The sequence below is a fragment of the Notolabrus celidotus genome, chromosome 21, assembly GCF_009762535.1.
Source record: "Notolabrus celidotus isolate fNotCel1 chromosome 21, fNotCel1.pri, whole genome shotgun sequence".
Lineage (NCBI taxonomy): Eukaryota > Metazoa > Chordata > Actinopteri > Labriformes > Labridae > Notolabrus > Notolabrus celidotus.
The window spans coordinates 5,349,638-5,365,986 of NC_048292.1; the positions used below are offsets into that span (position 1 = coordinate 5,349,638).

At 39.0% G+C, this 16,349-nt stretch overlaps 1 protein-coding gene across 1 annotated transcript; it reads right to left on the reverse strand.

The window, feature by feature from the left end:
* Window positions 1-1,533: 1,533 nt before the first annotated feature.
* On the reverse strand, window positions 1,534-15,353 carry si:dkey-159a18.1 (sortilin). The gene is made up of 21 exons (XM_034673728.1): window positions 14,741-15,353; window positions 14,279-14,341; window positions 14,085-14,161; window positions 13,780-13,876; window positions 13,242-13,409; window positions 13,014-13,087; window positions 12,775-12,821; window positions 12,067-12,203; window positions 11,871-11,954; window positions 10,081-10,141; window positions 9,054-9,206; window positions 7,705-7,802; window positions 7,520-7,619; window positions 7,237-7,411; window positions 6,952-7,145; window positions 4,100-4,292; window positions 3,913-4,023; window positions 3,691-3,835; window positions 3,500-3,606; window positions 2,229-2,346; window positions 1,534-2,147 (listed from the first exon to the last, which is right to left on the reverse strand). The coding sequence occupies exons 1-21, from the start codon at window positions 15,020-15,022 to the stop codon at window positions 2,133-2,135; spliced, it is 2,499 nt and encodes an 832-aa protein (XP_034529619.1). The 5' UTR covers window positions 15,023-15,353; the 3' UTR covers window positions 1,534-2,132.
* Window positions 15,354-16,349: the final 996 nt, after the last annotated feature.

Below are 16,349 nucleotides of genomic sequence, written 5' to 3' on the forward strand. Positions count from 1 at the left end.
AGTTGCCATATTTTATTTCATTTGACTTTATTTTGTTTTATTCTATTTTATTTTATTTTATTTTATTTTATTTTATCTTATTATTTTTATTTTATTTATTTTATTTTATTTTATTCTATTTTATTTTATTTCATTCTATTTTATTCTATTTTATTTTACTTTATTTTATTCTATTTTATTCTATTCTATATTATTTTATTTTATTCTATTTTATTTTATTTTATTATATTTTAATCTATTTTATTATATTTTATTATATTTTATTTTATTTTATTTTATTTCATTTTATTCTATTCTATTTTATTTTACTTTATTTTATCCTATTTTATTTTATTTTATTTTATTATATTATATTATATTTTACCTTTATCATTGCTATTATTATTTTTCTTACATTTTTTAACTATGTTAGTACATTGTTTGTTTGTTTTTTGTTTGTTTTTTTATTTATATAATTTTATTTTATTGAGTGTGCAGGTCCAAATACATCAGTACATCCTGTGATTCAAATAATTAGTCATCTTGATTCCAAAGAATAAAAAATAAAATTAAAATAAAAAACACAACAAAGAAGCAAAAAAAACTAAACAAAGAAATCAAAATTCATTTCATAGATCCTGTGTTGTTCATTCACATTACAGTTACGTTAATTTGATCTCACAGGTAGTGGGTATCCCTTACACCCACTCTGACATATTTACACTTGTCCACCCAGTACATTGTTGTATTCCCCTGTCCCATGTTGTAAGCTGCTGTAACAAAAGAATTTCCCCCAATGGGGTAAAAATAAAGTATATCTTATCTTATCTTATCTTATCTTATCTTATCTTATCTTATACATCACATACATGCAGGGGCGTCGTAGTAGGGGGGAAAGTGGGACTGACTACCTAGGGCCCAAGTGGGGAGAGGGGCCCTTAATGGGCCTGAAATAAAATTAGTTTTCTACTATGCGTTTCTTTTGTTTTGTTATAACTGCAATAAGATAACTAAAATTGTCTGAATAAATAAACAAAGATTCAAGATCTTTCCAGGGGGCCCAGAATTCCTGGTGACGCCCCTGCATAACCATGTGCCATCCTTGATTTCCAGTGCAATATCTCAACAACCATGTGCAATATTGTAATTTATTCCATAACATATTTTATAATTATATTCATCTACTCTGGTTTAGGCTAATTTATTTGTGTACATCTTGAAAGTACTTCTTTACCTTTCTTTGTACAGATAGTATTTCTATTTTATTTAGAATTTTTAAGGTTAGTTTTTAGGTTTCTATATTTATTGTTCTTACTGTCTTGTTGTTAAGTACCAGTGTTCCATTCACCACGTCAAATTCCTTTTGTGTGTGAGCTCACTTGGCAATAAAGCTTTCTTAAATCTTGATTAACAATCTAATCCCTTACATTGATGGAAATAAACACAAGTCATGAATTAAAATGTGTTGTTTGGGTGATTTTATTTGATAAATATTGTAGCAGTTTTGTTGTCTGTATGAAATCTATTATCTAAAATTCACGTTTATGTAAAAAAAAAACAAAAAAAAAACGTGTCATCAAAAGTATAAACAAGCAAAAGATGGAAAGTAAGTAGAGTGGTGAGAGGTTTTCTTTCAGGAGTGAGACATCTGTAAATATTCCATCTTTGTTTCCGCTTCTCCAACTTCCTGGTTTTTCTTCTTCTCTGCTCACGTTAACAGAGGCGACAGGCTGCAGCGCCACCTGTGGTCTCCTGGAGAGATGCTGCCGAAAGTTTATGGTGCATTTAAACCACATATAAAAACTTGTTTTAACTTAAACTGATGATTTACAATCATTACATATTTTAGCAGTTTTTTTAAAAAGAGATGCATGTTTTCAGTTTTGTCCAGTTCTAACATTGAACATAAGATAAAAAGTCTTACAACACAGACTAAAATCAAAATAAAAAATACTGTACAAATCACAGAGCAAATTAAAGCAGTGACATAAAGTTAGCTCAATAAATTAAGACAATCTGTCGCAAGACATTCAAATCCTCAAGACGGCAGCTCCCAAGAAAATATCAGGGGTAAGTCCAACAAGTCTTCTCTTTACTGCTGGTGTCCATTAAGGATATTCTTCTTCTTCTCATCCATTAAATGTTGTTATTTGTCATTCAAGAAGATCCTGTGCAGACAAAGATAAAATAAATGAATGCACTGGAGGAAATCAATATTTTGGATGTGCTGAGGTGTCAAAAACTCTCACATCATCTGAGTCCTGTTGGCAGACGGTGCCGTTGCTGCTGGTGGCGCTCTGAAGATCTCCTGTGATGCTGTTTTCATCGTCCTGGATCTGAAGGTTGGAAAAGCGATACACAGGAGCCCTGCAGATGGAGACATGAAGCCATAATGAACAGGTATTAACCATGGTCACCTGAGGGCTAGTTCTGGTGTCACACAGAGGGTAAGCAGCTCAGGTGCTTTTATGCTGACGTACTGTTGGCATGAAGTCATTAGATGAGGGTATCTGACAAATCATCATGTCCAGGGTTTTTGAGTATCATATGGTTAAGTTAGGTGTGTTTATGCAAACCAAGGATGTTGAATTAATGTTTAAGAAATAATAATTGTATTTATTTGAAATACATTGGTAATGTGGATAGAGCTTAAACTAAGGCACACATACTGTATAGAATTGTACTGCTGCTATTAAATTGGAGTAGATCATGGGGCATGTTTTTTGGGGTTTTTTAACTGTGGGTTTGGTTTCAATTATTATTATTTAAATGCGTTTATTTTATCTATCTGTTAATTTATATTATCATTATTTCATTTATATATTGTGTTTCATGTAAAAAAAATGGGGTATTTGTTTTTCATCCAAATGTGACAAGTCTTGTGTAAAAATCAATAAAATACTAATAATAAAATATATATATATTTATAGGAAAATTCTTTATTCACAAATGTAGATAGAAGAATCAATAGAGACAATGTAGAAGGTACTCCTAATTTTATAGTATTAAAAAATGACTTAAAAACTGTTTTTAATCCAGAAAAAAAGACTCTGAATTACTTGAGTTTCATTTCAATTGAAGCCCCATATTTCTTATTGGATTTAATTTAATTTAAATTTTTAATTCAAATTTAATTTGAATTAAAGCCCCACATTTATAATTTAATTTCAATTTAGATTTAAATTTGATTTAAAATGACTGAAATTTGTAGTAATCGAAATTTAAATTTAATTTGTAGTTTGATTTAAACTTAGAAGGAAATTTGATTAAAATTGATTGAAATTTAAATAAATCAAAATTCAATTTTAATTTGTTATTTGATTTAAATTGAATTAACTTCACTTTTGTTTATGTTTGTTTAGTTTTACCAGTGCTTTAGGGAGTACATTTTAAGCAAACACTGTATGTTAGATAGTATGTTGCTTAATATTTATGTGTCATTCATTGTTTTAATGTTCATAAGAAACTTCCATCGAATGAAGGCGTTGTGATAGACCCATGAGAGTTTAGATCAGTTAACCTGTTTCTGTACATCACCCTCCTGACAGCAATGACAGCAGAGACGACAGCAACCAGGACGATGACTCCTGCTCCTGCACACACCAGGATCAACACCAGCCGCTCTCTCTAGGAGACAAATCAGACACTCCTGAAAACATGAACATTTAAGAACACAGAAGAAACACATCTGAGGAGAGACAATCCACCAACCGGAGTGTCAAAGTGAGTGACTGGAGATGAAGACCTGGCAGGCGGACTGGGGCTGGGTTTCACCCCACAGGGTCTGATGACCGTCTGCACGGCGAGCAGAGGAGAGAAGCCCCCCTCACACCTGTCACTCGGGACCTTACGATACCTGCACACAGGTAAGTGTGTGTGAGTCTCCACAGAGAGTTTGTTTCTTTGATTGAATAAGTGTGCAGACTTTGTTACCCTGCTGTCAGAAGCTCGTCCTCCTCTCTGTTCAGACACAGCTCCAAGGATGTATTGATGGACTGCCTCAAACACTCTGAGGTGTTCTCATGTCGATAGTAACCGTAGTCACTGTGGAAAAGGACAGGTCAGTTATGATTCTAACATATTAAATGAACAACATACCAGAGTATATCAGGTAACATACCATAAGTAATCCTCTCTGGTGCACAGGCAGGGGCTTTGCTTCTTGCTCACCACGAAGCCTTTCCCGTTTCTGCACACAGATTGTTTCTTCAGCCTCCTGTACGTCTCTCTCACTCCCAGCACACATCCCTTTCTCTTCGGGTCTCCGTCATCTGAGGAGTGAGCCAACCACTCTTCATAGTCCTGCTCATTACCTGTGAAGCAGATTATGACTGATCAGAGTACAGACAGACAGAGCAACCTCTAGATGGCATACAGGCGTATATATTGTAGATTTCCCAAATTATGTTGTGCAGCTACTGTCCACACAAAACATGCTTGGACCCAAGTTTAATGCATGTTCATGAGTTTTATCTGCAGAAAGATTAATGCTGCTTTTAAACTTGAAATAACTTTTATTGTCACACAGGCTATAATCCATGCTTTCATTTCTTCTAGATTAGATTACTGTAACGGTCTTTTAACAGGTTTAAATTAAAAAATCCATCATCAACTCCATTTGGTACAAAATTCAGCAGCAAGACTTTCAGCAAAAACTAAAAAGAGAGAGCATTACTCCTGTTTTAATGACCTTACACTGGCTGCACATTGCTTTTTGAAGAGATCTTAAAGGTGACATATCACGCTTTTTTCATCAATATATATTGGTCTAAGACGCCCCCAAAACATGTCTTTAAAGTTTGTGCTCAAAAAAACACTTTGAAATCAGATTTTGGTCTGCCTGAAAAGCCCTCTTCTTCAGCCCTCCTCAGAACACTCTGTTTTCTCTCTGACCACGCCCCCTCAGGAAGTGGATGTGCCTCGGCTCTCCAGCACGTTGATCTCATGTTTACATGTTGGCTGAATACACACGGCTGCTCAGAGATCACGTTACTTCAACCCTCTGAATCTGATCCAGAATCTGATCCTGACGGAGAGGCGCCTGTAGCAGGACCTTTCTGAAGGATTGGTCACAGATTTAGTGTTTCTTGTTGTTTTATTTATCAGTATGTCGACATGTGTCTTGGTACACAGCTACAGCTACAGCTATTAACATGTAGCTATGTGGCTATGCTAATTAGCGCTAGCACTTATCCATGACAAATAAAAATCATCCACTAGATCTTCAAATCTGCAGACGTGGGGAGTAAAACGGACCTCTGCCAGAAAGGCAGCGGGACCTGTCTGAAGGATTGGTCTCAGATTCTGTGTTTCTTGTTGTTTTATTTGTCAGTATGTCGACGTGTGTCTTGGTACACAGCTACAGCTATGACATGTAGCTATGTAGCTATGCTAATTAGAGCTAGCACTTATCCATGGTAAATAAAAATCATCCACTAGATCTTCAAATCTGCAGACGTGGGGAGTAAAACCGACCTTTGTGTTTATTAAGACAGCCTACAACTAGCATGCCTCCCTCCTAAGCTCCTTGTTACCACATGTGTGCAGGTAATGAAAAACGGAGGGGGGATTCAGTATTATTTTATACAGTCTATGGGCTCTGACTCCGTGACAGACCGGATATTGTTGTTACGTAACAAAAACACCGAAGTCTGAAACGGCTCGTTTCACACACATTTACAGAAAGGTGGAGAAATCAGAACACATATTTCAGGTAGAGAACCATTAAAAAGTCAATTTTGCATGATATGTCACCTTTAAGGTTTTTCTCTTTTAAAGCACTTCATGGCCCCAGAATATATATGTGAATTGCTGTCACCCTAACAGCCCGGGTGCAGCCTCAGATCCTCAGGCAGGAACCTCCTTAAAGTTCCCGTAATGAACTTAACAACTAAAGGTGAGGGAGTGTTTGATGTTTGCGCTCCTCAAAGGCGAGCTGCGTCAGTATCTTCTTTTAAATCACGCCTGAAAACATATTTTTATTGAAAGGCATTCTTGTAATATTTTCCATGATTCTACATTTATTTTTAATTTATTTTTATTAATGGCTTTCTTTTCCTTGTTTCTATTTGTTTTACAGATTTTTAATTGTTTTATTGTTTTAATTGTTTTAGTAGTTTCTCTTTTACTCAGCTGTTCTTTTAAGTTGTTCCTCTTAAATTGTTTTTCTTTGTTCATTATTGTTTCTTGACACATACAAGAAAATTTGATCATATCACATCGGTTCTCAAAACACTTCATTGGCAAAATCATACTACTAGTCCAAAAACATTCAACGGTTCAGTTCCCCATTACATTTCTGACTTGCTCACAGTGTATAACCGAACCCTGATCCTTAGGTCAGCAGGTGGAAGGCTTATAACAATACCCAGAGTCAAATCAAAGTCTGGTGTTTTTATGTTTTTAATTCTCCATGTAAAGCACATTGAGCTTACGTGTAATTAAATGTGCTTTATAAATAAAATTGCTATTGCTATTAAAATCTGCAACAGTCTCCACTTTTGTTTCCACAAGCAGAGGATGTTGTGTTGTGATTAGGTGGTTTTGCAAAATCCTTCAGATTGGACAGTTGGAAGAATTTCCAGGTAAACAGTTATCTTATGATCCCACTTCTGGAGTTAAATTTATGTCAGACTGAGCATTTTCATTCCCAGGTAAAGTCAGAACAATAGTGCTTTTTTCGTTACCATTCTTAGCAGGGGCAGAAAATAACATCAGTGCCTGTACCTTAAGGGTAAACTGATTAAATCTGACACATCTGACATTGCTTTGTCCCCTTGTCTCATATTTAAACTGCTTTTATAAAATGAGGAACATATTTCCTGAGATGAATCATGGGTTCTTAGACACTGAGATCATGTCTGTGTAAGAGTCTGCAACAGGAAACTGATCCACCTCACAGAAGACAAGGTGGTGATACGCCCTCTAGAGGCCGTTCAGCGTGCAGAGGAACATCAGAGCGTCTCGACTCACACTGTCTTGTGATGAGGCTCTGGAAGTCGATGGTTACAGCGACCCACATGGGCTGGTTGTCGTCCTCGGGTCTGAACCCCCACACGCTGACATTCATGGCCTTCGTCCCCGGCTCGGACGCCAGGCCTGCGAAGAAGAACGACTGCTCTGTGAAGTTATACGACTTCCAGCACCGGCCTTCATCCGTGGAGAACCTGGGGACGAGAAATGTTCAAAGACAGGTTGTTATTTGGAGCAGAGAGATGTAAACATCCTTTGTTTGTGTGTGAACATGTACTCCAGTACTTTATAGTCTTGACTTGTCCTTCACGCTGGGCCTCCACAGCCACAATGAGACCCCCAGAGTCCAGGATGCTGTAGTGGTGCGGCCCCCTCAGCGTCCCCCTCCAGGTGTAACCTCCATCTGAGGAGACAAACACATCTGGGTGTTGGGACGAGGACAGAGAGTCACCGACAGTACCTGTGGAGCAAAAACAACATCCTTTAGTCATCTTAACATCAGACTAAAGATTAAAGAAGTTAAAAACTGAACAAAGACTGAAGACTTTGTGAAGTGTTGATGAGTTACCGTGTGCGATCACTAAACCAACCGCCGTGGGTTCAGACAAAGCCATCATGGGGACGATGCGGTTGTTTCGACTGTGTTCCCCATGAATGTGAAGGTTGCACTGAGGAAACAGAAACATGTTCATTCAAACTAACTCACCTGTAGAATAAACCGCACTGTGCACATAATTATTAATATAAACATACATTCTTGACTTGCTTTCCACACTCCACATTGTCCGGTTTCTGAAGTTGTCTCCACGCTCCTCCTCTGTTAAAGGATATGACAGATCTGATACGACCATCTGTAACAGAACACATCATTACAGTTTAATATTCATGGAGAGTAAGAGGTTCATCTGAGAGGAGCAGAATCAGGAGAAATAAGTCCTGTGAGGAACTACAGGTCTGTGGGATTTAAGCGCCCCCCTGTGGACAAAGCAGTCATTGCTGTTTCTGCCTTGTACCTGTGTAAGTAGAGTTTCTTGATAAAACATTTCATCCTGCTTCCTTTAACAGACAATATATCACTGATCGATAACATATATATATAGATATATATATATATACAGTGAAATATACATATATTTTTATATATCTCTATATACTGTAGATATGCAGTATATATATACACACACAAATATTTGTAAATATATATATATTAATATATTCACACATATTTATATAAACATATGTGTGTGTTTACACATATGATATATATATATATACATTTATACACATATATAGAAATATACCTATAAACATAGAGATAGTTATAGATATATACACACATATTTATATATATATATATATATATATATATATATATATTTTTATATATATATATAAACACACATGTATTTACACACATATAGATATATGTATATAAACACAGAGATAGTTATAGATATATACAAACATATATTTACACACACACATATATATATATATAAAAACACATGTATTTACACACATATAGATATAGATATATACACACACATATATTTATAGATATATAAACACATGTATTTACAGACATATAGATATAGATATATACACACACATTTATATAAACACATACATATATAAATATATATATATATATATATATATATATATATATATATAAATATATATATATATATATATATATATAAGCACACACATATTTATAGATATACACACATATATTTACACATATATAAACACACACACATATATATATACACACATATGTATATATCTATAAACTCATATATTTATAGATATACACACACAGACATTTGCACACACATATATAAACACACACACATATATATATGTATATATAAGCACACATATAGATATATATACTATAGGAACAGTCTCTCTTGTTGTTGATGATGTTGTTTGCTTGTTTAGGTCACAACAAGTCTTAAGTGTTAATGTAAGTCTGATTTATAACCAGTTTAAACTCCTCACAGGAAGTTAGTTGTTTCAAATGTGACTGATTTCCTAAAAGCTTAAAGGAGGAATTTATCATTTCATTGCAACACATAAAAGTTAAAATAACTCACCTTCATCTAGTTTGTTGGTGAGGTAGACTCCTCTCAGAGAGGTGATGTTGGTGAAGTCGCTCTTTCTATGCCCGTCAAACAGGTGGCGCTCCAGGGACTTGGAGAACAAGATGCCGCGGTCGTCTGACGTGTACATGGTCCCGAAGAAAGTGTCTGAGGAGAGACAGAGTTCAATGTTACCAGCTGTGTGAAATACTTGATTCTGATTGGTCCAAACCAAATAACATCAGGGATTAATGATGGATGTGGGAAGCTCCAGGGAGGATAAACTGATGTTAACACGGACATGCATCACCTGCAGAGGGAGACAGCACCTGGGAACAGGTGTCACCACGCTGACTCACATCTTTTAACATCAGCATGACAACAGCGAGTCCACATCAATCATATCTAAACTGTGAAGCTCACACACACACACACGTGTCAGCTGGAGCCATGAAGGGCAAGCTCAGCGGGGCTAGATGATGGACAGGGTTACACCTCCACTGTGTGTGTGTGTGTGTGTGTGTGTGTGTGTGAGTGTGTGTGTGTGTGTGTGTGCTCTCGTTACACCCTGATCCAAAGATACGTTTGTCAGCTTTTGCAGTGTAAACTAAATCTCCTTCCCCTCCAGCCAAAGAAAGATAAAGCCCCGTTACCCCATATCTCCTCCGGTTATCTAAGGAGCACAAAAGTCCCATCAGCTCCCCGAGCAGGGAGAGAAATATCATCATAAAGAGAACAAGAAGTGCATGAGAAGGAGAGAGAAAGAAACCACTCTGATGGGGGGAGGAGAGAGAGAGAGAGAGAGAGAGAAAGAGAGAGAGAGAGAGAAGAAAAGAGCTGCATGCACAAACACACACTCACGATGATGGAATGATTTGTCAGCAACACAGAGAACTTGTGAAACCAGTCGCGCCTTCAGCGTCCAGCTTTCCATTACAACAAAAGACGCTGAGAGCCGTTAACTCTGCGAGCATGTTTTTAACGGTACCGTGTGTGTGTGTGTGTGTGTGTGTGTGTGTGTGTGTGTGTGTGTGTGTGTTACCTCCGGGGTTGTCCACATGCATGAAGAGCATTTCCTCATCTCCGTCCAGGATGGAGTAAAACTACAAAGACACACACAGAGATAGGGAGAGGGAGAGGGAGGAGAGGGAGGAGAGGGGGGGCATGTGGGTGAAAAAATCTGAGACTGCAAATGAAATCAAAAACTTTGTGATGACTAATTTAATCCTCGTCTAATCGCCGTGAGAGAGAGTGTGTGTTTGTGCTGTCAACAAGATCCAGAGGGTGTGTGAGTGTAAATGTGTGTGTGTGCTGTTTCAACAGGAGATGTGTGTTAAGTGGGTGTTGGGACAAAAGGAAAAGTTGCCATTGATGTTTTCACTTTTCCTTTAACATTCAACGATGAAATATTTCTGTGCCTGTGCGACTGTGTTTATTTACTTTCTACAAGTTTCACTCGAAGTGAGAAAGAGGAGTGTGAAAGGATGATTGTTGGAATAACATCCTCACATTTCCAGCTTTGAATAATTGAAGACTCAAATCTACAAAAGATGAAGCTTGAGAATTCAATTATGACAAAATATTATGCAAAGCTCGGTCTGAAATTATGATTTAATGGAGGTGTTATCAACTTTTTTACAGTGCCTGTTAGAGATGTTCAGAAGCAACTCATCTCACAGTCATCTCAACACACATTTCAATTTTGTCTAAAGGTCAGAAAACTCTCAGAAAACAGACAAACTGAGCTCAGTTTATCTAACACGGCTAGACCCAGGATCACAGAGTGTGTGTCTACCACTAGCAGATCTAGCACCACCAGCCTTCAGTCCTCCTTGCAGGTTAACGTCCACATGCCTGTGCTGGTTCCTCATTGCTCTGGTGGAGTGGTTATGTGTCAGTTTAACCAGACACAGCCTACATACAACTTTATCTCCATTTACTAGATCAACATGCTGACAAACCACACCGTGCTAACATGTGACATCTGTCCCCTGTGCTTGTTTACATCCAGGTAGTAGAGCTTTACAGTGTTATGGCAGTAGCTGGAGTTTAAGCCCTGGTAAGTGGAGAGTTGCTGCTCTACAGCTTAGGCACAACATATGACCAACATGTCTGGCCTACATTAATGAAAAGATTAAGAATTTGTTTAACCAGTAATTCTGGTGTTGATCAGGCACAGGTGACAACGTTCAATCATTTAATTGACTCTTCATACTGATAACATTTCCCCAATTCTGTCTGTATTGTGCACAATTTATCTTCTACATAAAAACAGCTGTCTACTTTGGGAAACGTGTTTTTCTTACTCGTGTATACTGAAGGTTTTATGTTCAAAGCTCCTGTGAGAAACTTGCAGTTTGTGCCAATTTTGGTGTCCCCTGAGGTCAGAATGCTAACTTGTATCTCTCTGCTGATGTTTTCCTGTGCATGCATGGTGTTTCTAAAGAAAAACCTCATCCTGACCTCAAACATGTCACTCATTCAGAGCGTCAGTCTGCAGGCTGTTTCTGCAGCTTCCTGTCAATCCCTGTCTGACACCTACCCTGCACCAGCGTCTTCATGCATTAGAAATAACTGTTTAAATACACACATATTCATATGGATGGTCTTACTTGCTTTTGCAGCCTATGAGGAGACATTCATAGTGATTCCAGTCTGTTTTGCACCAACAAAAAATACTCCCTACAGGAGGTTTAAATTCACTTTCTCACAGCACCAAGAAAATGTACCGCTCTGTTTCTGAGTATTTAGAAACCTATACAACAGTTAACTCTACTGTGTGTTTCTTTCATCTAACTGCTTCATGTTGAAGTCAGGGTGTGAATGAGTCACCTGCTCAGTGGAGGCAGAGGGCAGCAGGGCCCGGCTGAAGGTGTCTCCCTGGTCTGATGAGAAGTACATGACCCGAGGGGATCTCTGAGGGAAGACGAAGCATCACTGTTCAAACACTTCCAGTGAGCAGGATGAAGTGAGTTATCTTCAAATTAGATATTCTGTGAAAGAGGAGTCATTCGTTCACGCATCTTACCGGATCTTCCATCACAGAGAAGAAGAGGAACGCTCCGATGTAGCCGAAGCTGAAGATGTCCTCATGGATGATGGTGAAGGTTTTACCCAGATCTGTCGTCCTCTTTAGGACCAAATCCCCACGCTCCTCTGCATCAACTGTTGGAAGAAGAAGAAGAAGAAGAAGAAGAAGAAGAAGAAGAAGACTTATTGACTTGAATATGAGATATACAGTTACATCAGAGAAGATTAAAACATTGTAAGAGTCGTCTTTATGCAGATGATACCATGTTATTTTCATCTGAACTCTCAAACAGTGAAGCTTTTTTAAAGCGACAGACTGATTTGAACTCATTTAAATAAACTCTGGTTTGTCTCTGATTGATGTTGAACCCCTGGAAAACCAAACACATGTTTATCTCATTACAGAAGATTGAACCCATGGATGCTATCTCCATTCTTAAAATATGAAGCCAATTCGGAAGTGTTAAAAACTGCAGTTCCTCCAGTGTCCACTTGAGGCTGGAAACCACATGCATGCCCATTCAAAAAGCCGATAAACAACATAAATAAGCATGTTTACAGCCTAGTACAAAAGAAAGTTGACTTGAGTCACAATTTCAATATGGCGACCACAGATGATAAGCTTCAAAGCTGTGCTTCAGAAACACATCAGTGACGTTACGGCGACTACTTCCATGATTTATGTGCATGTCTTTCAGATTCCTACCTGCTTCTGTGCGGCTGAAGCTAAGGAACAGATTGTTGCCGGCTCCCCTGATGGAGAGAGGAAGGTAGGAGAATGTTAAAAACACAGGAAATGTCACAATTTTTCCACAGACTGCCTTTCTTCTCCACAACATCCTGCGTGTCGTATCACATGAACTCATTCAGACCAATCAGCACAGCACATAAGGCATTATTTGTTAGCTTCACTGGCGTGTGGTTCAGCTTCCTGTTGATCCTCACCATGAGAAGGAATGCACTCCATCGTGAACTTTTGTCCACTTGGCGCCAAAGTCCAGAGAGAGCCACAGACCGCCCTGCAAATCAGGAGGGAACAGAACAAGTGTTTACCTTTACTTTAAGGTGTGTGCCTGAAATGTGTGTGAGTACAGGTTCAATCACACCCAGGTAAGGAGACCAGACATGTTCAAAATGAGGATAATATGTGAAAGGAAGGATTTAAAGACGCACATCGATGCTGAGGGCCACGAGGTAGTCCGGGTTCTGGTAGTGGTATGTGATTGGCTGAACCGGGTGGAAGGGAAGCTGGATGAACTTGAAGGTTGCACCTGCGTCAGTGGAGGTGAAGATGATCCCGCCTTGATGGTCTAAAACAGGGATGTCTGCGGTCAGTATCACCTGTCAATCAAAGACAAATTAGAGGAAGATTACAACACGAGTTTACGTTCATGTTTGAAGCTCTGGCGCCCCCTGTGGACAAAGTGACTTGTGTATGAAGTGTTTTCTGTCTTTTATCAGTCAGTCACACATATTTGCGGTGGTAAACATTTTTAAAAAAAGCTGTTTCTGTGTTGTGCTGTGTCAGTTTGTCCATTTCCTGTGACATGTCGGCCACAGCGCTGTGAGGACAGGGCAAAAAGAGTCTGACAGCAGAGTGAAGAGTGAGACGTCTTCACACTTTCTGAAGTAACAACATCTCATGTCAACATAATCACTAAACCACAAATTCTACACAAACAGCAAGCGTCCAGTCATACTGAGAACTTACAGATGTCCCAGGTCCAACGCTAACCCCAAACTCCTCCCTGATGAAGGTGTTGTTAATCCGGTCGGATATGTCATGGAAGGATTTTGCATAATCCGTACTGATGAGACAGAAACAGTGAAAGTTTAACAGGATATCTCAGATAAACTTCCAGAAATGTAATGTGCATCTTCAGGGGCGTGTCCCAGAGGGGGCCAACAGGGGTGGCACTAGCCCCCAAAATAAATCCGGTCTCCTCCCCGCCAGTGGTGACAAACGCTGGATGTCCTGGTTGTGTTTCCAGGTAAATATCTGATATTGAAACTCACCTGCGATAAAGTCGTGAGGAGCCTCCCTCCAGGAACGAGTCTATTGGAGCGCTGAATGTTGAGAGCACCAAGACGACCTTAAAAATTAAGGAATGAGGTCGACGTAAAGAGACAAGAATGTTAATCTGTTCGTCTGAGCTGTGAGGAAGCTTGTTGAAAGTTTTGTTTCCATGTCTTAATGTAAAGATACTCACTCCTGTACCATCGCCCACCCACGTGAGGATGACGTATGAGCCGTCATCACCGTTAAACCCTGTCTACAGAGAGAGATGGAGAGAGAGATACTCACACAACTGACAATTTCACCTCTGGAGTGTATAAAAAAACAGTCTTAACCTAACTTATAGATACATAATTGTTAATTTGCCCAGTTAGGGACTTAAATAATGACATTAAATGAAAAAAGGAAGGTAACCTCCAGATGTGCAGAAATGTTTGGGAATGATTTTGCCTAAAATTACAGTTTAAGTTCTCTTTATTCACCTTAAATTAAAGATATATGAGAGACACAAGGACAAGACCACCTCATCAGCCAGGAATACATGTATGACTACAAATATTCTTGGTTTGCTTAATAAAACTTACACCTGTAGGATTTTAAGTTTAGAAACCTCTCTGATGGACATTGCCCTTTCTTTCATTGGAACACACCTCACCTCGTGCGTGTTGTCATCCAGGACTTTGTGCTCTGCGGGGGTCAGGGGGGTCTTGCAGGACGTGAAGGGGGGTCCACGTGAAGGTCTCGGGGTACCTGAGGAGCTGCTGCTGCTACTGCTGCTGCTGGTGTCCCTTCTTGGTCGCGCGCGCTCTCCACCCTGACTCACATCTTGCTGAGTCCGATGGAAAGTCACCGTCCTCCCCCCGCGGCTCCTGCTGCCTTCAGCCCCGTGAAGAAGGACGCACAGCCCACCCAAGATCACCATCAATCTCCAGATCATAGTCCGAAACACAATAAAGAGAAGCTCACTAATAAAAAAATATATGAGCCAGTAGTGACCGAGATCTCTGCCGATACTGCCTCGGGTTGTTTTAGAAGCGCTGGGAAGTCAAGTGGGGGTGGGACATGCTCGGACGGGTCATTAACATAGAAAGTGCTGTGTGAAGTGGTGCGTCCTCCAGCAGCAGGTGTTACAGCCCGCATGCTGGTGACCTGAGCTGCTGGGAGGATTTATATTTCAACTGGATTTGATGGAAACGCAGGTTGTCTTCAGAGAGCAGTGCAAAAAAAAAAGAAAAAAGAAAATCTAGGTTTGGTTTCAGAGAAGACAATTTGCGATAAATTGTTGTTCAGTTGAAGAGAAATAGAAAAGGGGAAGTTCTGAAGGCGTGAGAGAGCATCATCTTTCATCTTCAGGATGTTCAGCTAAATGAAAACGTTTCTTTAAAGCGAGGTGCCAAAGTGCATCACTATAAATGTTGCACTTTTACGCATGACAAAATCATTTTTATTATATACAGCACATACCCTTTTTGCGTGGGTGTATGAAGTGGAGTTTAGCAAAAGGTCTTCACCACTTGCCTGTTGTGCTTCCATCTCTTAATAAACATATTTTCTAAGGCAGGTGCCCAAATTCATTTGGATAGGTTTTTTTTGTTTTGCTTTTACGCACGACACAAATCTGGTTCTTCTTAGAGCAGTCCGTCAAATCAGTGAGGGTATGGTGTGTTTGACAAAATGCATGACGTCATGCGCACACCTGTAAGGTTACCAGCTGATAAGAACGTGTGTTTGGATATAGTTATCTCTTTTACGCACGACAGACATCTGATTATCTTCCTGCAAAAGAGGGCACCTTGTACACATGTGCAATTATTTTATCTTTGTAAAAATGTCATTCTTTGTGCAGACCTGTGCCAAAGTACGTCTGGGTTGGGTTTACACTTTCACGCACATCAAACGTTTTTTCTCAGCACTACAGTTTTAAAAGGAAGCATATGTGTATGTAGTTGGTACAGCTGAACGCAAGAGGGAGTCGTATCCTCATCTGCAATCTTTCCACGTCTTTTGGGACAGGTGCCAAAATGGATGGGTTAAGTGCTAAAGAAGAAATTTAAAGTTTGTGCTAAACTGACTATTCTAGACTCTACCTCTGAACTCAAAGACTCTGACTGTCTCCTCTTAGAAAAGAGATGGATCATCCTGACATTAACAACAGTCAAATGAGACCAGAGAAAGAAACACACAGCTTCTAATGGAGAATGGACAACAACCATGGTTCAGCTTGCTGCTTATGGAAGAGAGACAGGTTTGCTGGACAAACTGGA